The sequence below is a fragment of the Manis pentadactyla genome, chromosome 9 (genome assembly GCF_030020395.1).
Source record: "Manis pentadactyla isolate mManPen7 chromosome 9, mManPen7.hap1, whole genome shotgun sequence".
Classification (NCBI taxonomy): Eukaryota; Metazoa; Chordata; class Mammalia; order Pholidota; family Manidae; genus Manis; species Manis pentadactyla.
The window spans coordinates 124,936,129-124,955,148 of NC_080027.1; the positions used below are offsets into that span (position 1 = coordinate 124,936,129).

At 52.8% G+C, this 19,020-nt stretch overlaps 1 protein-coding gene across 1 annotated transcript in view; it reads right to left on the minus strand.

Annotated features, from left to right (window-relative positions):
* Positions 1-19,020, minus strand: part of LGR6 (leucine rich repeat containing G protein-coupled receptor 6) — a 106,697-nt gene that overhangs the window by 10,140 nt on the left and 77,537 nt on the right. Inside the window, exons 7-13 of the mRNA XM_036909549.2 lie at positions 7,561-7,629; positions 5,287-5,358; positions 5,038-5,109; positions 3,824-3,892; positions 2,574-2,645; positions 1,381-1,446; positions 295-366 (exon numbers count right to left, since the gene is read on the minus strand). Coding sequence (XP_036765444.2) covers positions 295-366; positions 1,381-1,446; positions 2,574-2,645; positions 3,824-3,892; positions 5,038-5,109; positions 5,287-5,358; positions 7,561-7,629 — 492 coding nt within the window. The remainder of the gene's footprint in view (positions 1-294; positions 367-1,380; positions 1,447-2,573; positions 2,646-3,823; positions 3,893-5,037; positions 5,110-5,286; positions 5,359-7,560; positions 7,630-19,020) is intronic.

Genomic DNA, 19,020 nt, shown 5'->3' on the forward strand with positions numbered 1-19,020 from the left:
CTGACCCAGGAGCAGTGCCCTCGGGCTTTTGCAAAAGGTACCTGCTGCCTGGCCCCCGAGCTGGTTGTTGCCCAAGAGAAAGGGATGTGGCAGCTTGGCCTCAGAGCCTCGTGGCCCCAGGTGCCAGCTGGAGAAGTGGCATGAGAAGCCATCTAGATGGGGAGGCACCTCTTCTGTGTGTGTGCTGGGGGTGGGGCCTTGGAGCAGGGGTCTATGTGCATGTCACCAACATGCGTGCCGGGCGTGTGAGCATGCCTGGGAGGGGGCAGGTCCCGAGTGCCGTGGGGTACTCACAGGGCCCGCAGGGAGGTCAGCTGGCTGAAGGTGTCAGCTCCGATTTCCCAGATGCGGTTGTCCTGGAGGCCGCTGGGGCAGCAAGAGAGGCCGAATGAGCCAAGAGGCGCAGACCCCAGCTTCGCTCCCCGCTCCCCACACACTGGGCGGAGGAAAGAGGAGCCCCCCACTTCTCCTGGCATGAGAAGAAAGGGTCCAGCCTGCGGAAGTCACCAGAATTAAAGGGAACACAAGGGGATCTGGTTGCCTTGGGTAAGTGGGTCAGGAGACAAAGCCACAAAACTATCCCTGTGACCCAGAAGGGAGTCAGTCTCCAGGGCTCCCACCGGGCCTGGCTTCCAGCCCAGCGACCTTGCCCCGTGGGTGCTCCAGACCCTCGTCCAGTAGCAGAGCACTGCCCAGCCTGTGACGGTCCAAGGAACCGGCCCAAGCCAGGAAGCAGAGCGCAGCAGACCGGTTGTTAGAACAGGAGACGGACCCTGGGCCTCAGCAAGGTTGAAGACCCTCTTTCCTTTGGCATCTCGACAAACAGAACAGACCCCCACCCCCCACCCTGCCCTGGCCCCACAAGGTGTTGCCTTGCCCAGGATCAGGCCCCGGAGGCTCAGGGGGCCCTGCTGAATTGGGTAAACAGAGTCTAGAGAGCTTTTTAAGTGTTTTTTTCTTCCTTGTCAGGCCTGGATTCCAGGTTTCCTCTGTGTGAGTGTGGAGCCTGCACATAGACACGTGTGTGTGTGTTTATGGGACGTGGAAAATGAGAGAGTGTGCTCTGAAATGCAGGGGACTTCCAGTCCTCTGATGCCTCTCTTGCCCAGCCCGGCAGCCCCGGCGCAGCCCTGGACCTCTGCTGGCCCTCGTCACCACCACTCCCGTGGTGCCCTTGACCCCCAAGAAGACACTGAGACTCCTTGGGGTGCCAGCTCCTGAGTCCATTTTTGTGAGTCCCAGGGGCCTCTGGCAGGCCTCTGCCAAGCTCCCAGCCCTAACCTCTGGGTTCAGCGAGCTCGCAGGAATGCACTGAGAGCTGCCCTCAGACCTGCTGGAGTTAGTGCGCATGCCCTCGCCCTGCTCCTGCCCCAGACTCACATTTCCTCCAGCTTCTGACATCTGTGCAGGCTGGGCAGCTCCTCGATTTGATTGTGAGACAATTCTCTGGGGAAGAGAGAAAGACCAGGGCCAGGGTGACGCCGGGGGCCAGGAGAAGCAGCTCCAGCTAGAGCCCTGCCTTCCTGCTCAGCAGCGAGGACTAGGAGGACCCAGCAGGGACGTGGCTATTGACACACCTCACACCCAGGCCCCGTCTCTTCAGTTAGACTTCTGTGCGTTTTTTCCTGCCAAGGCCCACCCCTCACTGCAGGCCCCGGAGAGGGTGGGCCTGGCATTTTCCCAGTAGGGTGACCTCATGCACATGAAGGCCTGAGGGATGCCGGCAGGGTCCTGGGGGAAGGACACCTGACAGGACACGGAGACAAGGGGAGGAGCAGAGAGTGGGATTCAGGGCACCGAGACAGCCCGTAGAGAACAGACAGGCTTTTCTGAGCAAGCTGGTCACTGCCAGCCCACATCACAATGCCTACAGTCGCCACATGTGGGGTTGACAAGGAGGATAGGAGCTGGGCCCTTGGGATCACCTGGCTCAGCCCCTCCATTTCGCAGATGAGGAAAGTGAGGCTCAGAGAGGGCAGGACACACTGCCAGTCAGCAGCAAAGGTGGGTCTGAAGCCCCTGTCCCCAGCCATGCAGCCCAGCACTGCTCCAGCCCCATGTGCCCATCCCCCCACCTTGAGCTTGGTGCTTGTCTGTGGTGAGGAGCCTCAGGCCCCCCTGGAGTTGGGGGGGGGCAACCTCTTGGCTTCACAGTCCACTTACACACCTCCCTGCTTCCACAAGGGGCTGATTTTATCATGTAAACTAGAGTAATGATGCCACTCATTGCACACCCAGTATATGCTTTACAGATAGTTTTTCAACCCCCACACAAATTCATCCACAGTTTGTAGATGAGGAAATTGAGGCTCTGAGACATTTTAAATAGTGAGTACAAATTCATATAGCCCATCAGTGGCAGAGCTGGGCTGAAAACCCAGGTCTGACTCCAGAGACTCTTGTCTTGTGCCCTGAACAAGAGGCCTACCCAGGCAGGTCCTCAGGAGCAGCCCAAGTTGTCCCACTGTCCGGGAAGAGAGGGGACCAAGTGGGACAGAAACAGGAGGGGCGTTTGCCAGTCCCTGGGAGTGAGGGCACACGGCCAAGGCCGGAGAAGCTTGTGAGCCACTCACAGGACTCGGAGCCTGGGCAGCTGTTGGCACATCCCTGGTGGGAGCAGCCGGATGCCTGCGCGGGTCAGGGTCCTGCAGGGAGAACAGAGACAGAGCTGGCACCAGGCCCAGGGCCCTGCCATCCCCAGCCACCCGTCTCCAGTTCTGGGTCTGCTACTGACATGGGAGCACAGAGCTGACAGAAGAGAAGTGGGAGGTACAGGGGAGGGGTGGGCCTGTGGGCAGAAGGAGGAATAGCCCTGGCACCGGAGCACCAAGCTCCCCTGGGACTGGAGGAGGCCAGGGTGGGGCGTGGACAAAGGGACGCAGCCAGGGGCTCCGCCTTGCAGACAGTCCCTGCGGGCCCAGCTCTTCCCCACCCATTGTCTCATAATGGTGTCCAGCAGCACGGGTCTGGGGGACAGGCCCTAGAATCTTCCCCAGTCTCCTTAGAGAGGAGGTATAACCATGGGCAGGGAGTGGAACGGAAGAAAGACAAAAGCCTAGTGGAGCTGCGGGAGGGGTGGGGCAGAAGGTCAGGACCAGGCCTGGGAGAGCAGGTGTGGCTTCGGGACAGGGTATCCCAGGAAAGACACAAGGCCAAGGTCATTTGGGGGGACCTATTACTTCCATCATAGAAAATTTAGGGGAAGCAATGTAGGGGAAGACAATAGAGGCACAGAGGGGAGTCCCCGCTCCAGCCGGGCAGAACTGCGCTGCCAGCCAAGGGCCGGACAGTTGGCTGCCTAATGCTCACTCTGGGTGTTGGCTGATTGTTCTATTGATTCTCCTAAAATGTCCTGAGGGCCTACTATGCTCTGACACCCTCTTCCCCACCTCTGTGGGATATAATAATAGAAAATATGAGGAAGTCTGTGGGAACCAAGCTTCAGAAAGGCACGTGAGGTGGGTTTCCACAGCCCATCTTCCCTACCATGGGTCCCCAGTGCGCCCCTGACTCGGGAACAGGAACCCTGAAGTCACGCCTGAAAAATCCAAGCATAGCAAAAAGGGAAAGACCAGCCCCCACAGCCCTACCCCACCTGCCCCCTGGCCTTGCCCGCAGCAGGGCCACACCAGGAGGCGGCCCAGGGCTCTGGAGCCAAGCCAAGTGACCCCTGGGCCAGGCTGGGGCAGCCCAAGGAGGCCGGTGGGCACAGGTAAGGGCCCCCAGAGAGCCCAGAGCCTTTGGTGTGGCGGTGGGGGGACGACAGTGTGACTGCGGAGCAGAGGAGGGCGCAGGGGAGATGGAGGACGGGAGGGCCACTCACAGGATCTCCAGGCTGGTGGTGCCTTTGAGGTCAGGGAGCTCCTGGATGTCCGTGGCGCCATTCAGGGAACTGGAAAGAGAGGCAACTAACTCTGCAGGCGGCCATCGGAGCATCTCAACACCTGGCCTCCAGCCCCAGTGGCCTCCCCCTCAGACACTGCACCCCTCAAGTGGCCCCAGGACTCAGGCCCTGGTGGAGGCCAAGTTTGCCTGGCAGGGTCCAAGCAGTTTCTTCAGTTGGCGCAGCCCACCCAGACAGAGCCAGCCACCTGGGCGTTCAGGCCCTGTGTGCAAAACAATCTGGCAAGGAGCTTATGAATCACCTCTGCTTAAAGGGCAACAGTTTGGGTGCTTCTGGAAAAGTCCTTGGCGGTTGGGCCTTGCTTATTGGGGCCTGGGATAAGCTCTCCCCTATCTGTCACCTGCTAGGGCTTGATCAGAACCTCCCCACTCTCTTAAACTGCCGTGGACTGCTGGCTTCCGCCTCCCCACCTGGCCCCGTCTCCGGGAGGACACGGCCCCACCCAGCCCTGCGCACACAGGGGCAGAACGGGGCCTCTCGGGCTCCCAGGAGGCAGCGTGGGCTCTAGAAAGGAACCCGAGATCTGGGGCCGGCGGATCTGGGTTCATGCCCGAGCAGGCCCTGAGAGCCTCAGGCTCCGCCTGGTAAGCGTATAGCTAACACCTGCCCCACAGGGTCAGGGTGCAGACTAACAGGAAGGTGAAGGGCTTCCGACATGCTGGCTATGTTGCTGCGATGCCAGATGCGGAGAACAATTTGTGGAGGCTTTTTTGAAGCAGTGGGCCTTGAACTGGGAATTAAAAGTCTCGGAGAGAGGAAAGGAAGGAGTGCCCTCTGGCCATACAAAGGGCTGAAGGGTCCAGTTCCAAGGCCGCCGGAGAGCCAGAACCTCGGCCTAGGAATTTATGGAACAGCCACCCCAAGCAGGACTCTGAAGAGGCCAGCTGCAGCTCCTTGGCCGCAGAGAAGACCCTGTCCACCGTCTGGGATCTGGAAGAAGCCACAGGGAGGTGGAGGGAGCCGCTGAGTCCCCACAGATCTGGAACAGGCCCGAGCTGGTGGAGGCCTGTGGCCCCGAAGCCCATGCCTTCTGACGCCTTGCAGGCGGGGTGTGCAGACGGGAGGCAGGAGGCTGTGGGCAGCGGCACGGGAAGGGAGCGGCCAGGCCAGGGAGCCACCAGGGGCCAACTCACAGCGTGTGCAGCTTGGGCAGGGACTGAAACGCTGACCTTCCCACAGACTGGATCGGGTTATCATAGAAGTGTCTGGAAGAAAAAGACCCAAACACTAAACCCAGTTATTCGGTCCTTTCAGTGGGGGCCGAGGCAGGTCTCAGGTCTCTCCTTTCTCCTACTGTGGGGACCTCCACGGGCCTGCCCCCTGCCCCTTCCTCCTCCTCCAGACACTGCTGGGCACCGAGGGGCTGGGAGGTCAGTACTCACATGGTCTGCAGCAGAGGGTTGCCCATGAAAGCCTTCTCCGGGATGGCCTTGATGTTGTTGTTATGGAAGCCCCTGGAAGGCAACCCAGGGGGCAGTGAGGCTTGGGGAGGGAGGCACACAGAGTTGCATGGCACTTTCTGATAGCTGGCAAGGCCACAGACCAAAGACACACCAGCCTGGAGATGCCAGGTCCAAAGCCTGGGCACGATTTTCTTCTCTGTTCAGTAGCCCACCCACCCTTTCCCTAATTTACAAAAGGAGTGAGGGGTGGAGCCTCAGGAGGCCTGTGAGAGCCGCTCAGGAGCACGAAGAGGCCGAGCAGGTCCCAAGCGGGGCGTCCTCCCCTTAGTCACTTCTGGTGGGAACCCTGAAGGGCGCTCAGGCGGAGACCCTGGGTGTGTGGGAGGAGGAGGGGGAAGACGTGGAAACAACAGAGCTTCCAGGGGTCCAGGAGAAGGGCGATGCTCCCCGAATGGAGGCTGGCTTGGCCCCGAGGATGCCCAAGTGCCAGAGCAGTGCAGGGGTGAGGTGCAGAGCCAGACGGTGAGGGACGTAGGCGGCCCTGTGCGCACATGAGGAATGAGCTACCCGGCTGAGGCTCTGGGCTCTGGACGCCTGGAGTTTGGTTAGTTGGGGAGAACATATCAAAATAAATGTTGGACTGAAAAGTGCATAATCCATGCTGAGCAGGCCGCTTCTAGGTACTTTCTTCATCCCTGAAGATTTCTGGTTTCTCTTGGTGTCTTCTAGCCCCTGTGACCTCTCTCTTCTTCTCTCTAGCCCCTTGTCACTCCCACCTTAAGGCCGTCACAGGTCCACAGGCAGGGCCACCCACCCAGGCCGGTTTGTCCATTCACTCATGCCTTTGTTAGTTAGCTCCGCTATGCTTTGAACGCCTCCTTCGTGTCCAGTGCTGAGCTAAGCTCTGAAGGATTTAGAAATTTATAAAAGGCCCTGTCCTCAAGCAGCTCCCCCTCAATCATTGTAGAGAGACAGACAGACAGACAGACCCATACATGTATCTTCTTGCTTCTGCTAACTTAGGCCTCTGCTCGCTCCCCCAGGGCCGTGTGATTCCCTGTCTCCATGATTTTGCACATCCGGTTCCCTCCACGCCCTTCCCATGGATCGATCTCATCCTTCTCTCAGGCCCCAGCTCGAAGGAAAAGTCAGACCTGGGCCCTCACCGGCAGGCCAGTCGTTTCCCATTCAGACCCTCCCCTCCAGCTGGTCCTGCTCGGCTTTGAGCATCTGGGCCTCACACCTCCGGACTTCTGGACGGTGGAGCGGGCGGCACAGGGTTACACTGCAGGACTGAGGTGGTAGTGGAGTAAATACGGGGTGCTACATGAAAGTCTGGGGCCCTGCAAACTCCAGGGCCGCTTACTCTGGTCCCATTCTCCTGTTCAGTGTGCGCCCTGTGCTTCCCAGGGCCTCCCCCCCAGACCATGGGGCTCTCCCTCCTGGAGGCCCCACTTTGCCCGTTCGACTCCCGCTCTGGGTGCCTACTGACACCCCTCCTCTGTCTGAAATGCATCTCCTCCTCCCACCTCACTGCCACCTGAACCCCATCCATCCTTTAAGGCTGATGTCAGGTTGTATTAGTCCACAGAGTTCTTTCTATGTGACGCTAGGCTTCCATGATCGTTTCAGCTAATACTGTGCACTTTAGGGCCAGAATTATATACAGACCCTAAGCTGCTCTGTCCTGTTTCCTGTTTAACTATGTTTCTCTGTGTCCTTGGAGGACCTGAAGGGTCCTTGGGGATGGGCCGTGGCTATCGTACTCGTTGTATGTGTTTAAGCAAGCACAGTGCCTGGCACGGTGGGTGCTTGGTGAATGCTAAAATAGAATAATGATAAGTGGTGCCTGTGGGGACGTGGGCCAGCTTCTCATCTTCCCCATGGGGACAAGGTGCTGAGGAGTGACCCCATGCACCAGCCCCCTGCTCCTCTCCCCATTCGTCTCCAGACACACCCCAACCAGGCCAGGGACAGTGCCAGGCCCAGCCTAACAGGAGGCGGCCTAGGCCATGCGTCGCCCCCAGCTGGAAGGGCCCAGGGCCATTTCTGCTGCTGACACACGACTTGGAAAGGCTTGAAGCCAAGCTGATGAGGCCTGTGACCACTTAGACCCGCAGTGGGGACAGGGGAGGGCGTGCAGCTAGTTTTTACCAGGACCACAGGAGGTGAGGATGTGAAGGAGGCCCAGGCTGGCTCAGGCCCTGCCCGTGGTGGAAGAGGACACCCACGGAAACCAAGAGAGGCGCTTACAGTTCCTGCAGCCTGCCCAGGGTCCGGATGGCGACAGGGAACTCCTGCAGCTCGTTATAATTCAGGTCTCTGGAATGGAAGGCAGAGCAGTCATTAGAGGGGCGGCTCACCAGGGCACGTCAGGGTCCCTGAGAAATGGAAACTTGGCCCTGGGGTTGGCCACAGAGATGGGTTTTCCAATCTGTCGGCTCCAACTGCCAATGCCTGGAAACATACTTTTGGAATGTTCATACCCCATCCCTACTCCACAAAGCCTGGGGCTTGGAGCTTTCCTGACAGCAGCAGAATTTCAAAGGGACACTTTAGGGCTGTGGACACCTGGAACTGACTCCTTCAGAAAGGCCTCCACTGGCTGAGGAACATATCTCAAGCTTTGGAGACAACAGTGGCTGGGGAGGCGGCACACAGGAGAACGGGGCAATCTTGAACACCTTGTCACCAGCACTGAGGATTCTGGAAGTTTCCCTCAGGTGTCTACCTAGGCTCTCTGTGGTCTCTGCTGTCACCTCCTATGACAATCAGTGCTTCTCTTTGGGTGGTGGCATGACAGCTCATCTTTATTTTCTGTTACCCTTTCCTGCATTTTCCATTTGTTTTTTTTACAATGAATGTACATCATGTGTATAATTGGAAAACAATGGTGGTAATTTAAAAAAATGGTAGCAACCCAAGTTGGCAAGAAGGTGGGCAAATAAGCATTCTAATAAACCCTTAGTGGGAATTTAATTGTGTACAACCTTTTAGGCATTTTGTAATTTGACAATATCGTTTTAAATTAAAAGACTCATACTTGTCACTCCAAGTTCAGCAATCTGTCCTACAGAAAAGTCTAAGAGATATTTGTACAGGGAAGCTCACCAGAGCTTGTTTAGGCAACCAGGGAAAGTACAAATCCACAGCTATTATGGCTTTGCCCCTCCCACCTGCTTAAGGGGTCCTCCGCATCCGTGGCCTCGTGGCGATGACAGCAGGGTAAAGGAGCAGAGGAGAAATGGAAGAGGCCAAGAACAAATTTGGTTTTCATTAGAAAAGATTTATAACTTCCCGTGACACACAGAAAGGGGCCCCAAAGGCAGGGGAGTCCCATCAAGAGGGGTGGGGGGTCCTGGTGTTCTGAGGAAGACAGTACAAAGTGACTGGGACAGAGAGCGCAGGAGCCACATAGGACTCCCAGGGGTCTGCTCTGTGTCCTGCACTGGGATTCCCGCCCTGCCACTGCTGCAAGAGACTTCAGAAGAGAAAACAACTTTCAAGATTTTAAAATTGGCTTTTGTTTGGAGCCCTAGCCTGTGACTTAGCCCCATGTGGACGTGTGCCTGACTTCAGGGTGGGGGTGTCTTGGTGCCTGTAGATTCCTGTGGGTGGAGTCCGCAGTCCCCAACCTTGGCAATAGGCAGTGGGGAGGCCTTAGTTACAGTGTCCCTTTCAGCCCCCCACTTGACCACAGCCCATCTTCCCTGCCTTTCAAAGCCATCCCTACCCTGACAACTTTCATGAGATGACTGTCCAATGGGGAGTCCTTTTAATTACAGAGTCACTTGGCAGGTTGTGTGGGTAATGCCATGTTAACACAGAGATAATGACAGGCTTCTCTAGGTGACAGGGTCACTGCACTTAATAGTCCACAGGTAGAGCCAGGAACCCAGCCCAAGGGCCAGAAGAGCAGTGACAACCCCTCCTGGCAGCAGTGAGCCAGATAATTGCACCCCCCCACACACAAACACATGCTAATTACCCCATTATACTCAGACTCCCTAGTGATCTTGGGTAATGACAGCATAACCCCCCCCCAACTTTGCTCTGCTCTGCTCTTTAGTGAATTGACACCTCTCCCTCCAACACATCAAACCTTGATGTGCTCAGAGAGGCTCCCACAGGTTGTGTGAGGGGAAGAATGTGGGCAGGATGAGGACAGAATGTGTGCAGGGCACTTCCTTTGAAACCAGAGGTACTAGAGTTGGAAGCTGGGAATTTTCAAATTCCTGGAGTTCTACCAGGACATGGAAGACGCCTAAGAAATCAGGTTGGGAGAGCTGAGGATGGAGGCAGTAGCGATGAGGAGATGGGCTTCTTTTGGTCTGAGATTGCATGAAGGATTCACTCTCACATCTCAGTGTCTCCAAATCAAGTGCTCCCCTTTTATCTTGGCTCAGCCCATTCAGGAATTCTCTACTGTCACCCAAGGGGAGTTCGATTTCATAAAACATAAGAGCATCTTCACTCAAAACCCTTAATGCTGCATTAGTATCTTCAATGCAAAAAAATTGCACTGGTCTGGCCTCCGCACTTTCGCTGACAGTCCCATCTGCCTGGAAGGCTGCAGACAGTTTGCATGGCGCACTCCCTGCCTTCCTTTAGGTCCCTCCCCAAAGAACACCGCATCAGAGGTCCTTTCTGACCACTCTGTTTAGCCACAGCCTGCCATTCCCCATTCCCTTACCCTGTGTGGTAATGTAAAGTGGCCATAAATCCAATCATTTTGCAATATAGAAGTATATTGAATCAATAGGTTACATACCTTAAATTTACATGGTAGATCAATTATATCTCAACTAAGCTGGAGAAAAAAGTGGCCTCAATTCCTCTGCAGCTTCTGCTATCAAAGAGACGGCCTCTACCTCCCCACTCCTGAGACGGGGCTGGCCTTGTGATACAGACCAAAGAATGAGGCAGAGGTGACATGGTGTGACTTGGTTCTTAGTTGTAAGAGGCCCCATAGCCTCTGCCTTCTCTTGACATGCTCGTGTGAGGAAGTCCAGGCTAGCTTCCTGAACAATGAGAGCCGTGTGGCGAGGGCCAAGCAGCAGCCGACGTGAAGGCCCAGCCGCCTGAGTGAGGCATCCGAGACCCTCTAGCTGTACTTGAGCCTCCGGCTGACTTCTTCATGAGCCCAGTGGAAGGCTCCAACAGAAATGCTCCCCAGAGGAGCCCAGCCAACCCACAGATTCATCAGAAATCACAAACTGTTGCTTTAAACCACTTAGTTCTGGTATGATTGGTTATGTAGTAATAGACGAGATACCCTGCTTTCTTTTCTCTCAAAGAACATATTGACATCTGACATGTATTTGTTTACTTTCTTCCCACCCAACTAGAATGAGAGTTCCTTGAAAACAAGAACTTTGTCTGTTTCATATTCTAAACACCAAAAGGGTACTGGCACAGAGCAGTAAGCTCTACAAATACTTGTTGAATGAATAAATGCAAAGGTCTAAGTAAATTGGCTAATGAAAAACATTATTTAACTCTTAAGAGAATCTATGGTATTTGAGAGAATATCCAAGATTTTGAGCTGATGTCACAAAAAGGTACAAGATAGTCCAGAGTGGTGCTTTTAGGCTTGGCCAAGCCACATGAGACCATGGGTCAGGTCCCATGTGGCTTGGCTATCGCTGAACTTATACAGTTCACTGGACTCATGTCCCAGGCAGCCAGACTGAGTGCTTCCAGCCCTCTTTGACAGTTTCTGGACAGGAATTTTGCCAGGAATGGCATAACAGATAGCGGGAAAAGATACATGGTAAAAGGCATGTGAGCTAAAAGGCCATTTTTGTAGAGAAGCGTGGGAGGAAAAAAATTGTACAAATGTCAAAACGAATTCTGCAAACTACATGCCAGTGAGGTGGCCTGAATTTTCCCATCTGGATGTCTGCATGTATTCAGTGACCTGGGTAATTGCAAAGCCTGGCTTCATTTGGTGCAGTGTGGATGTAATCTGGCTCTAACTGTCCAGGGAATGTGTCTTTGCAACTCTTTCTGCTCCTAATGAATTCAACTCAGTGCATTGGGCATTTGTTGCCTGCCCCAAATACCACAGACTTCTGCTGGTTAAAGTGGGATGTAGAGAGATGGGCAAGAAACATTTCTGTCTAGACAAATGCACAAGTCAGCTACAGAAGTGGCCTCAGCTGATGTGGTATGTTCTGGAGAACATGCAAAGTGCCAGGGCCTCCAGGGACTGTGCAGATCCCACATAACTGGGAAGGTCAGGAGGGCTTCTTGGAGACATGGTATGTGAACCAGGCCTTGACAGCAGGGCAGGATACCTATAGGTAGAGAAGAAAAAGATGGATGGATCAGAGAGCATGGTTGAGAGGAGATGCATGCCATAGAGTTTGGAGAAGAAGTGATATAGCTTGGCTGAACAAAGGACAACATTTGCAGGTGAGACTAGGGCTGTGTCTCCCCCAGACTGTTATATACTCTCCTAACTGGAGTTCCTGTCTCCAGGTCACCAACAGGATAATCTTGATTGAGGACTGATTATGAGCCGGGCACTAAGTACTCTGCCTGAATGACCTCTGAATCCTCACAACAGCCTTAAGAGGTAGATATCTCTATTACACCCAATTTACAGTTGAGGAAAGTGGAGACAGAGATGATAAATGACCTTGCTGATCACACAGAGTCATTGAAAAGCTGTGGCAGAGACCACTACCTGTCCACCAAAATCCACCCTCTCCACTCTTTATAGCTGCCAATACTGTAGCCAACAGCCATGTGTGGCTTTTTAAGTTTAAATTAATTACAAGTGAATAAAATTAAAAGGTCAGCTTTCAGTTTCACTAGCCATACTTCAAGTGATCAATAACATGTGGCTAGTGACTGCCATACTGGAAGCACAGATTTAGAACATTTCCAAAATCACAGAAAGTTCCTCTGGACAGTACAGTCCTGTAGCAACATGAGGAACAGCCACAAATGTAGCTGGAGTGTATTTCCCAGCATCCCTTCAGTATGCATGGCCATTGACTAGATTCTGTCCCATGGAAGGTGGGCAGGAGTGGTACGTGCTACATTTACTCCAGGATTTATAAAATAGCAAGCCTGTCTCCTCCATGACCTCTCTACCCTTCCACCAGCTAGATGCCAAAGACAATGTGGCCCTGGGGATAGCAGGATCCCAAGAAGCCAGGTCCCTGAATCACCACATGGAGGAGGGCCACCTGCCAAAAAGAAACACCCTCTTTGGGATGTTACATGATCCAGAAATAAACCTCTATTGTGTTTGAGACATTATACAAGTTTTGGCCTATGTGCTATAGCAATTTAGCCTACCTTAACTAATTCAGCATCATAGCCAGGATTTGAACTCTAGCAGTTGGGGTCTGTGCTCAGTTTCTTAGCTACTATGAATCTACCAGAAAGATTTTTTTTTTAATGTAAAGCCAACTCTGTCACTTTCCTATTGAACAATCTGAAAAGGCTCCCTCTTTATTTATAGAACAAAGTTCAAAGTCCTTAATGGGCTCCGATGGCCTGAGTAATCTTTCAGCTCTTGTCTGCATTTTCACACTCTTCCGAATTTACTTGTGCCATTCATGCGCTAGGCCCGGAATGCCCTTTCCCCACATTCTCAGCTGTTGAAATCCTAGTCATCCTTTGAAGTCTGACTCAACTATACCTTTCTTCCTGAGTCCAACCCCATCCCTGCAGTCAAAATTAATCACTCACTCCCTCAGCACTTTTCTGGTGTTTCCTCCAGACACATGCATGGTGTTAGGTGGTAATAATGATAATCATAATGATAAATGTGATGGTAATAATGATAATAGTAACAATAGCAATTACTATGTAACTGTCATGCTTCTAGGTGATTCACATATACTAATTCATCTCATTTCCACACCAACCCTTTGAGGTAGGTCCTGTTATTTACCTCCACTTTGCAGACGAGGAACTGAGGCCCCGAGAGAGGCAATGGCTTGACCGTGGGAAGGAGGAGCTGGGGCTGAAGCCCAGGCAGTCCGAGTGCGGACTGGGTTTATCTGTGAGCACGCTGTCTCCACAATGAGACAGGAGTCTTGCTGCAGCGAGGAGGCTCCCTCTTGGGTCTCCTGAAGCCCAGGCGCAGGACCACACATGTGAATGTTCTCTGTCAAAGGTGACGGAGTCCACTGTGCAGGGCCTGGAAGTGGCTTTGGCCTTTGTGGCTGGCCTCGCCAAGACAGCGTCTTAGCCCCTTGGGATTAGAAGGTGGCATGCAGGCTCTGGGCTACTACAGGGAAGGCCTCCCCTGGCACAAGCTCTTTTGGTCTGATTCCTCCACTGCACAGTGGTTTATGATGCCTTAAACTGCCACTGGAAAACTCACCCGTGGCTTTATAGTCTATTATCTTTAATGGCCCAGAATCTGCCAGAAGCCCAGGGAGAGTTAACTGTTGCATCTGCTGCTCCTGGGAGCAGGCAGCAGGCAGCAGGCAGCGAAGGGCTGAGGTTAAAGAGAAACCATTCCCAGCTCCAGCCAGCATTCAGTCTGGAAGCTGCAGCTGTCTGAGGCTAATCCTCCCCTTCATCTACTCAGCCGTTTCCACAAATCCAATCAAAACCCATGGCAGATGCATGCAAACCAGCACCAGCAGCTGAGAAGGAGACCCAAACCCCAAGGGGTTCAAGGACCCACGTCCCCAGTTTTCTCCTTTCCACCCAGCTGTGCAGAAATGAGCAACTCCTGAGGTCTCAGGGGCTCCTCACTGTGGGTTTGGAGCACAGCACTGGTAGGATTTTACAGTCATCTTGTCCAGCCCTTCTTTGTATTGCTAAGGAAACAGGCTCAGTGAGAGGAGGTCCATCACTGCGTCCCAGAGCCTGGACTCAGAGTCAGGTCGGTTGGCTCCTAGTTTAACACCCTTTGCGTGTCCTGCCCAGAGGTGCGTCCCGGCGAGGCTCCAAATAGCAGGGCGAAGGGAAACGTTTTAGGGAGATTGGGGAAGAGGATAAACAGAGGGGGAGGATCAGGCTCCCCCCAAGGGGAAGAAAGTCCCTTAGGAGCCTCTTTGGGTGCTTATAAGCATGTCAAAGCCAAGTGATTATGATTTGGCAGTTAGATGTCTTTCTCTGTGTTACCCATTTTCAAGTAGAAAGAGCTCTTTGCCCTCTGTGTGCATCAGGGTCACCGTGCATCAGTCACATAACTGTGCTCAATTTGTTTCCTCATCTGTACATTGGGAATGCCCATCTCTCTCTTTCTATTATCCTCTCTGTTGTGGAGCAACAGTTGGTGTGGAAATGAGATGAATTAGTATATGTGAATCACCTAGAAGCATGACAGTTACATAGTAATTACTATTGTTATTATTATCATTATTACCATCACATTTATCATTATGATTATCATTATTACCACCTAACACCATGCATGTGTCTGGAGAAAACACCAGAAAAGTGCTGAGAGAATGAGTGATTAATTTTGACTGCAGGGATGGGGTTGGACTCAGGAAGAAAGGTCTTATCTTCTTTCTTTATCTATATTAAAGATAAAGATAAAGAGAGGCTGCTCTGTTCACCCAGTCCAGAGCCTGCACAGAGTAGATGTTCAAATGCCAATTCCCTTCTCCTCTTCCTTATACTGGACATTAGACACCAGACCAGATACTTCTGCTCACAGTAGACACACAGGTTGGCCTCTCTACTTTTCACAGCAATGGAAAAGGATTAATATCATTAATTGGGCCCACTTACTTTTATTCTCAAGGCTAACAGTTGTGTTTACTACCAGATCATAGATAAGGGCACCCGGTGGAACGTGGGTGAGCCCAGCTCCTGGTATGAAACAAAAAACACAAACATTTCTGATAGATTATAAACTCTGAGCCACTTTTTTCTCCCAAAGGCCTGCAACAAAGGCGAGCAAGCGCAGTGAAGACACGCCCTACTCGCTCTTTCCATACTGCAGACTGAGCGTCTGTCTTGAATCTGACTCCACATGCTTGGGGCAGATGACGGGTGCGCCAGCAACAAACAAAAACTTTATGACTAATACCATTGTTTTACCTTCTAAACAACCTACATCAAAGGCCACCCATTAATAAAAGCAGCAATTAGTAATATTGTCATCAGTTTCTATTGAGAGACCCAGACACACCCTTCTTTTACCCTCCCACCACCTAACACTCTCTGCCTTGCCAGGAAGAAAATTCAGAGAATACCTGAAGCGATAGCAGCACTGCTTTTAATGAAAGCTGCTGACCTCTGATGCTGAGATTATTGTTGCCCTGCCCTACCAGGCCACCTGGAGTCAGAGAAGCCTAACACGGGAAGGCAGGTGAAAGGCAACAATCCAGCCTGTCCCCGCAGCAGAAATCCCCTGAGATTCTGATTGGATGGGGATCCAGGCTCTGCCTGGATGACCTAAATGGCAGGGCGCTCCCTGACTGTGCTGGGTGTCCAGTACCACTGCGTTGGACTGGATTGAAGTCGTCCTCATCCTGAGCTGGAACACCACCTTTACTTCCCCCCTTGGCCCTCATCCTGTCAGGGAAGACCAGGAAATACGTGTCATCTGTCTTCCAAAGGCAATCATCATGCTCCATCTAAGGCTTCTCGCAAGTTCTTTGAGTCAAGGTTTATAGACATTTCATGTTCTTACCACCCTTCCCAGAAAAGCCCTTGCCACTCTTAAGACATGATACTCACAAGAGGACCCAGTCCTGTAGATGTGGGCAGATCCTTGCGGGCAGCACCTCCCTCACCTGGATGCCATAGGCACATTAATGCGGGGGACCTGAAGGCTTTGAGGTGCCCTTGGTCAGAGCAGCATGTGGCCTGAGGATCTGTCCTAGTGACTTCAACTCTCTGGTCTAAAGCTGGGGCCCTGAGTTCTGAACCACAGGGCTTACAGGAAGGGGGTCTTGCCCAAAAGCAAGGATAAGAGACCATCCCAGTGGGCTCAGCCCATGTCCAGGGCATTTCTCCAAGCTGGAGAGTATGGGAAATCTGTGCTAACTCCTGGGCCAGGAGAGGACTGACTAGTGGATATGTAAGTCTGGGGCTCAGGGGAGAGGTCTGGGCTGTAGGCTTTGCACACTGCTAAGTCTGGATGGTCAGGGCTGGGAGGCACTTTAGACATTAACTAGCCCACTGCTCTCATAGTATAGGCGGAGAAACAGAAGCTCAGAGAGCCACAGATGTTTACCATAGCCATTCATTTGTTCAGTAAATCTTTATGGAGAACCTTCCCTGTGCCAAGCACTGTGTCAGGTGCCATAAACAGGACAGTGAACAAAACTCATGGAGAGGTGGGAGACAGATAACAATTAATTAAAATTTAAATAATATAAATAATAGAAGGTGTCAGTTTGTGGTAAGTGCTATGGAGAAAATTGAGTACACAAAGGAGATGGAGAGTGCCAGGAAGTGGCTGCAAATGCTGATCATGGAGGATCTAGTGAAAAGTAATATTTAAGCAAAGTCTTGGAGGAAGTGAATAATTGAGGAGAAGAACACTGCAGACAAAGGAAGCAGCCAGTGCAAAGGTCCTGAGGCAGGAGCATACCTGGTATATTCAAGGAGGCCATTGTGCTTGGAGTAGCCTGGGGAAGGAGTGAGGCCAGAGAGCTAGTACGGGTCACATCATCTGAGGCCTTGCAGGCCAGGGGAAAACTTTGGCTTCTTTCCAGAGTATGATGGGGAGCCCCTAAAGGGTTCTGAAGAGAAGGGTAACTCAATCTGATTTGTATTTTGAGAGTCCCTCTAGCTGTTGCATTGAGAATAGATTGTAGAGTGACAAAGGGGGAGAGCAGAGTGACCAGGCAAGAGATCACTGCAGTGACCCAGGTGAGAGAACGCACTGGCTTGGAACAGCAGGGCTGCAGTGGAGGGGGTGAGAAGAGGTCCGATTCTTAATATATTTTGGAGATGGAACCAGAGAAAGAAAGTTGGTTTGGGTGGCTCTAAGATCTGGGCCTGAGCAGCCCCAAGATTAAAGCTGCCATCGTGGGGCCAGGGAAGACTTTGCGGGGGATGGGACTGTGGGGAGGTTTGGGGGTTCAGTCCGAAGGTCTGTCAGCATCCACGTGGGTGTACCAACAAGGCCTTCGGACACTGCAGTCCGGAATCAGGAGACGCACTGGGCCTCGGGGCACACCAAGTTAAGGAGTCAGGGCGACGAGGACAGAGACACTGGTAATGCATTAGGAAGAACTCAGGACCCTTAGTCTAGAAGCCGTTAGTCTCTGTCATTGCAGGGGCTACATTTTTCTTGTTCATAAATGTTACCCCAGGGCCTGTGACGGTGGCCTGGCACATACTAGGAACTCAGTAAACACTGATGAAACAAGTGGCTCTACAGAAACAGCAGAGAAGAGAGTGGTCGTCGCTGATGCTTAGCAGCGCCCCCGTCCCACGATCCTGAGGGCCAGACCTGAAGTCTCAGCTTCCTCTCCATGGCATCTACCAGGGAGCCTGTTGCCAAGGGGTCCCCACAGGGCCCCCAGGCACCCAGCTCTCCCCACCCCCCTCCATTAACCTCCCCCTCTTCCCTCCAGTCCAGACCAGCTGGCTGGGGAGCCCGAGACGAGACAGCAGCAGGTGTGCAGGGAGCTCAGAGCAGAAGCTTCGGCTCCGTTGCCAGCAGGGGAGGAAGGGGCAGCAGTGACAAGAACAATGACCTTGGCCCCCTCACCCCCACACCCCCACCGCCGGGCTGCAGGAAAGGGGATTTGTGCTGGGAACACTATTAATAACGCGTCATGGTATTAGAACACAAGACAAACTCATTGGGCAGCTCAATTTTCTGCCCATTACAAGTCATTAGTGGTTCTGCAGGCAAAGCCAGAAAAAAAAAGGTTTTATATGGAACAATAAATTCCTCTATAAGCCACAAAATCGCACAGATTTGCAGCTAATAAGCCCGCAAATGTAAGATGATTAAGAAGTGGCCAGGAAAGCCAGTTCGTCCTGGGTCTGTCTCGAGAGGCAGCGCGGTCTGACGGGCTGACGCTGGGCCAAAGGCAGAGGGACCCGCGTTCATACCTTGGCTCTTGATTGACTGGATGACCTCGGGCAAGTCAGCCCCTGCCTGCCTCGGTTTCCTCACCTGTAGCCCAGTGATACACAATCCCTGCCTCATCTTCCTGAACAAGTGCTCGGGGGAGGGGATGAATGAGATACGAGATGTGACAGCCTTTTATGGAAAAAAAATTTTTTTGATTCTTTTAACTGTAGGGAATTATCAGCAGGATGACCAGCATTTGCCTTAAGATTAGAAGGCACTTCGCCCCACCCGTTAGCCTGCCCCCAGAGGGCTCTGCCATGGAGCTGCCGGTGCATAGCTGTGGCGGGTTGAATTGCAGCCCCCCAAGGACATGTCCAAGTCCTAACCCCCAGAACCTGTGAGTGTGACCTTTTTTGGAAAAGGAGCCTTTGAAGATGTAATTAAGTTAAGGATCTTGTAGAGGAAATCATCCGGGATCCAGCAACAAGTGTCCTTATAAGGAGATACGGAGAAGCCATGTGAAGACAGGGGCAGGGGTTGGAGTGGTGCACCTGTACGCCAAGGACTGCCAAGGCTTGCCGGCAGCTTCCAGAAGGTACGGACCAGAGAGGGGCCAGGAACGGACTCCGCCTCAAGCCTGCCAGAAGGAACCCGCCCTGCCAACACTGTGATTTTGGACTTCTGGCTCCAGAACTATGGGAGAATAAATTTCTGGTGTTTTTTAAAGCCACAAAGTTTGTGGTGAT